This window comes from Leucopleurus acutus, assembly GCF_964270905.1.
Source record: "Leucopleurus acutus genome assembly, chromosome: 3".
Taxonomy (NCBI): domain Eukaryota; kingdom Metazoa; phylum Chordata; class Mammalia; order Artiodactyla; family Delphinidae; genus Leucopleurus; species Leucopleurus acutus.
Window position 1 is genome coordinate 152,906,303 of NC_139145.1, and position 6,235 is coordinate 152,912,537.

The following is a 6,235-nucleotide window of genomic DNA, read 5'->3' on the forward strand; positions in this document are numbered from 1 at the left end:
TAGCAGAATACCAGGCAGAAGAACGGATAAGTGACCTGGAAGATAAAATAGTGGAAATAATTACTTCAGAGCAGAATAAAGAAAAAAGAATGAAAAGAACTGAGGACAGTCTCAGAAACCTCTGGGACAACATTACATGCACCAACATTCGAATTATAGGGATCCCAGAAGAAGAAGAGAAAAAGATAGGGACTGAGAAAATAATTGAAGAGATTATAGTTGAAAACTTCCCTAATATGGGAAAGGAAATATTCAATCAAGTCCAGGAAGCACAGAGAGCCCCATATAGGATAAATCCAAGGAGAAACACACCAAGACACATATTAATCAAACTATCAAAAATTAAATACAAAGAAGAAATATTAAAAGCAGCAAGGGACAAACAACAAATAATATACAAGGGAATCCCCATTAGGTTAACAGCTGATCTTTCAGCAGAAACTCTGCAAGCCAGAAGGGTGTGGCAGGACATATTTAAAGTGATGAGAGGGAAAAACCTACAACCAAGATTATTCTAGCCAGCAAGGATCTCATTCAGATTCAACAGAGGAATTAAAAAATTTACAGGCAAGCACAAGCTAAGAGAATTCAGCATGACCAAATCAGCTTTAAAAAAATGTTAAAAGAACTTCTCTAGGCAGAAAACACAAGAGAAGGAAAAGACCTACAATAACAAACCCAAAACTATTAAGAAAATGGTAATAGGAACATACATATCGATAACCACCTTAAATGTAAATGGAGTAAAGGCTGCAACCAAAAGACATAAGCTGGCTGAATGGATACAAAAACAAGACCCATATATATGCCTTCTACAAGAGACTCACTTCTGACCGAGGGACACACACAGACTGAAAGTGAGAGGATGGAAAAAGTTATTCCATGCAAATGGAAATCAAAAGAAAGTTGGAGTAGCAATTCTCATATCAGACAAAATAGACTTTAAAATAAAGACTATTGCAAGAGACAAAGAAGGACACTACATAATGATCAAGGGATCAATCAAAGAAGATATAACAATGGTAAATATTTATGTACCTAACTTAGGAGCACCTCAATACATAAGGCAAATACTAACAGCCATAAAAGGGGAAATCAACAGTAACACAATCATAGTAGGGAACTTTAACACCCCACTTTCACCAATGGACAGATCATCCAAAATGAAAATAAATAAGGAAACACAAGCTTTAAATGATACATTAAACAAGATGAACTTAATTGATATTTATAGGACATTCCATCCAAAAATATCAGAATACACAATCTTCTCAAGTACTCATGGAACATTCTCCAGGATAGATCATATCTTGGGTCAAAAATCAAGTCCTGGCAAATTTAAGAGAATTGAAATTGTATCAGGTATTTTTTCCAACCACAACGCTACGAGACTAAATATCAATTACAGGAAAAAATTTGTAAAAAATACAAACAGATGGAGTCTAAAAATTACACTACTAAATAACCAAGAGATGACTGAAGAAATCAAAGAGGAAATCAAAAAATACCTAGAAACAAACGGCAATGAAAACATGATAACCAAAATCCTATGGGAAGCAGCAAAATCAGTTCAAAGAGGGAAGTTTATGGCAATACAATCCTACCTCAAGAAACAAGAAAAATGTCAAATAAACTACCTAACTGTACACCTAGAGCAATTAGAAAAAGAAGAAGAAAGAAAAAAAAAAAGCCCAAAGCTAGCAGAAGGAAAGAAATCATAAAAATCAGATCACAAATAAATGAAAAAGAAATGATGGAAATGATGGCAAAGATTAATAAAACTAAAAGCTGGTTCCTTGAGAAGATAAACAAGATAAACAAAATTGATAAACCATTAACCAGACTCATCATGAAAAAACAGGAGAAGAGTCAATTAATCAGAATTAGAAATGAAAAAGGAGAAGTAACAACTGACACTGCAGAAATACAAAGGACCATGAGAGATTACTACAGACAACTATACGCCAATAAAATGGACAACCTGGAAGAAATGGACACATTCTTAGAAAAGCAGAAACTTCTGAGATTGAACCCAGAAGAAATATAAAATATAAACAGACAAATCACAAGCACTGAAATTGAAACTGTGATTAAAAATCTTCCAACAAACAAAAGCCCAGGACCAGATGGCTTCACAGGTGAATTCTATCAAACATTTAGAGAAGAGCTAACATCTATCCTTCTCAAACTCTTCCAAAATACAGCAGAAGGAGGAACTCTCCCAATCTCATTGTAAGAGGTCACTATCACCCTGATACCAAAACCAGACAAAGATGTCACAAAGAAAGAAAACTACAGGCCAAATTCACTGATGAACATAGATGCAAAAATCCTCAACAAAATACTAGCAAACAGAATCCAACAGCACATTAAAAGGATCATACACCAAGATCAAGTGGGGTTTATCCCAGGAATGCAAGGATTCTTCAATATATGCAAATCAATCAATGTGATGCACCATATTAACAAACTGAAGGATAAAAACCTTACGATCATCTCAGTAGATGCAGAGAAAGCTTTCGACAAAATTCAACATCCATTTATGATAAAAACCCTCCAGAAAGTAGGGATAGAGGGAACTTACATCAACATATTAAAGGCCATATATGACAAACCCACAGCCAACATCATTCTCAATGGTAAAAAACTGAAATCATTTCCACTAAGATCAAGAACAAGACAAGGTTGTCCACTCTCACCACTATTATTCAACATAGTTTTGGAAGTTTTAGCCACAGCAATCAGAGAAGAAAAAGAAATAAAAAGAATCCAAATCAGAAAAGAAGTACAACTGTCACTGTTTGCAGATGACATGGTACTATACATAGAGAATCCTAAAGATGCTAGCAGAAAACTACTAGAGCTAATCAATGAATTTGGTAAAGTAGCAGGATACAAAATTAATGCACAGCAATCTCTTGCATTCCTATACACTAATTATAAAATATCTGAAAGAGAAATTAAGGAAACACTCCCATTTACCATTGGAACAAAAGGAATACAGTACCTAAGAATAAACCTATGTAAAGAGACAAAAGACCTGTATGCAGAAAAGTATAAGACACTGATGAAAAAATCAAAGATGATACAAACAGATGGAGAGATATATACCATGTTCTTGGATTGGAAGAATCAACAATGTGAAAATGACTCTACTACTACCCAAAGCAATCTACAGATTCAATACAATCTCTATCAAACTACTAGTGGCATTTTTCACAGAACTAGAACAAAGAATTTCACAATTTGTATGGAAACACCAAAGACCCTGAATAGCCAAAGCAATCTTGAGAAAGAAAAATGGAGCTGGAGGAATCAGGCTCTCTGACTTCAGACTATACTGCAAAGTTACAGTAATAAAGACATCATGGTACCAGCACCAAAACAGAAATATAGATCAATGGAACAGAATAGAAAGCCCAGAGATAAAGCCACGCACATATCGTCACCTAATTTACAACAAAGGAGGCAAGAACATAAAATGGAGAAAAGACAGCCTCTTCAATAAGTGGTGCTGGGAAAACTGGACAGCTACGCTGGGAAAACTGGACGTGTAAAAGAATGAAATTTGAACACTCCCTAACACCATACACAAAAACAAACTCAAAATGGATTAAAGACCTAAATGTAAGGCCAGACACTATAGAACTCTTAGATGAAAACATAGGCAGACACTCTATGATGTAAATCACAGCAAGATCCTTTTTGACCCACCTCCTAGATAAGTGGAAATAAAAACAAAAATAAACAAATGGGACCTAATGAAATTTAAAAGCTTTTGCATAGCAAAGGAAAACATAAACAAGACAAAAAGACAACCCTCAGAATGGGAGAAAATATTTACAAATGAAGCAACTGACAAAGGATTAATCTTCAAAATTTACAAGCAGCTCATGCAGCTCAATATCAAATAAACAAGTAACCTAATCCAAAAATGGGCAGACCTAAACAGACATTTCTCCAAAGAAGATATACAGATTGCCATCAAACACATGCAAGGATGCTCAACATCACTAATCATTAGAGAAATGCAAATCAAAACTACAGTGAGGTAACACCTCACACCAGTCAGAATGGCCATCATCAAAAAATCTAGAAACAATAAATGCCGGAGAGGGTGTGGAGAAAAGGGAACCCTCATACACTGTTGGTGGGAATGTATTTGATACAGCCACTGTGGAGAACAGTATGGAGGTTCCTTAAAAACCTAAAAATAAAACTACCATACGATCCAGCAATCCCACTACTGGGCATATACCCAGAGAAAATCATAATTCAAAAAGAGTCATGTACCACAATGTTCATTGCAGCTGTATTTACAATAGCCAGGACATGGAAGCAGCCTAAGTGTCCATCGACAGATGAATGGATAAAGAAGATGTGGCACATAGATACAATGGAATATTACTCAGTCATAAAAAAGAAACGAAATTGAGTTATTTGTATTGAGGTGGGTGGACAAAGAGTCTGTCATACAGAGTGAAGTAAGTCAGGAAAAGAAAAACAAATACCGTATGCTAACACATATATATGGAATCTAAAAAAAAAAAAAAAACATTGGTTCTAAAGAACCTAGGGGTAGAACAGGAATAAAGATGTAGCCTTAGAGAGTGGACTTGCGCACACGGGGAGGGGGAAGGCTAAGCTGGGACAAAGTGAGAGAGTGGCATGGACATATATACACTACCAAATGTAAAATAGATAGCTAGTGGGAAGAAGCCGCATAGCACAGGGACATCAGCTCCATGCTTTGTGACCACCTAGAGGGGTGGGATAAGGAGGGTGGGAGTGAGATGCAAGAGGGTGTTGATATGGTGATATATGTGTATGTATAGGTGATTCACTTTGTTATAAAGCAGAAACTAACACACCATTGTAAAGTAATTATATTCCAATAAAGATGTTAAAATAAAAGAGACATATACAGGTACAGTTCGTTTTTTATTTTTATTTTTTTAGTATAACCGTTTTTATTGGGAAAAAAAAAAGCCCAAAACAGAAAAGTTTTCAAACCACACACAGGAGGGGCATGGGTTGGGGGAAGCGTGTCTGTCCTTCCTGCCCCGGTCCCAAGCCCATGTGGTTTTGGCAGCAATAAGGGGTGTAGGGTAATGGTCCCCAAAATAAAAATGGTGTACGTGTGTGTGGGATGAAGAGGCGTGCAAAAACAGTGGGGAGTGGGGGGCGGGGAGGGACAGACGAGGTCAGTATTGGGAACGCCGCAGGTGGGAGGCCATTTCATAACATTTCTTGTTGATCATACCATCCTGTACACCTTCTTTGCCCATCAGCAGGGCTAGCGTCTTGGCATTCAGGGTAACAATGATATCAAAGGTGGCGGCTCCGCAGGTGCTCTTGGTACAAAGATCCATGGTAAATTCCCCGTCCTGCAGTAGTGAGTCCTGGATCACAGACCATTTCTGGCCCCCAAGCGTTAGCCCATTCACGTAAAAACTTGACCCGTCTTTGCCAACCAGGGCACCAACCTCAGCTGGCGTGATGTTGACGAAGTTTTTTCCAGGGACGGCTGCCCAGATGGAGGGCAAGTTCTTATAGCCCACGATGACCGCGTCCTGACAGGTCCCTTCCGCCATGAGCTTGTCTTTGTAGGCGTTCCACCCGGCCATGGCGCTGCTACTGGGGTGCTCTCGGGGCTGCTGCTGGGGTCAGGGGCTGGGCTCGGGCTGCCTCGGGCTGGCGGGTGGGGGAAGGCGGAGAGCTTTGGGCACGCGCTGCGGTCCGGACCGCGGCTCTGCTAGCTGTGCCACAGCCCTCGCACCGCCACTTCCTCTGCATTACTTTTGAATTGAAGGATAGTAACATCTTCATACCAATAAATTTAAAAACAACATTTTGCATGAATACTGTGTAAAATTATGGGTGTCGGTGCAGTATAAAAGTAATTATATTTTTCTTCTTCCTAACGTGTTCAAAATTGAAGGGCATTTAAAAAATTTCTTAAGCATCCATTAAATATAAGACAAATATCTGAAATAAAATACAATACTCTATACTTGGCTATTTACTCAAATCATTGGTGTTTAAGGAAATTTTTCAGCTTTTTATTGACAACTTGGAGTTGCATGCATTCTGGTAGGTTGGTTTTATAAGAGAATAATTTGAATAAATGTAATTTTAATAGAGCAATAAAAATGTGTTTATATAAATTGTATATTAGTTTATTGCTTAATTATTGTTTTAAAAATTATTTAGTTCTTCGATTTTTTTCAAGATA

General features: G+C 37.5%; 1 protein-coding gene across 1 annotated transcript; it reads right to left on the bottom strand.

Annotated features, from left to right (window-relative positions):
• Positions 1-5,204: 5,204 nt before the first annotated feature.
• Positions 5,205-5,627, bottom strand: LOC309959579 (profilin-1-like; the record flags this gene model as incomplete). Its single annotated transcript, XM_082835921.1, has 1 exon — positions 5,205-5,627. The coding sequence occupies one exon, from the start codon at positions 5,625-5,627 to the stop codon at positions 5,205-5,207; it is 423 nt and encodes a 140-aa protein (XP_082692047.1).
• Positions 5,628-6,235: the final 608 nt, after the last annotated feature.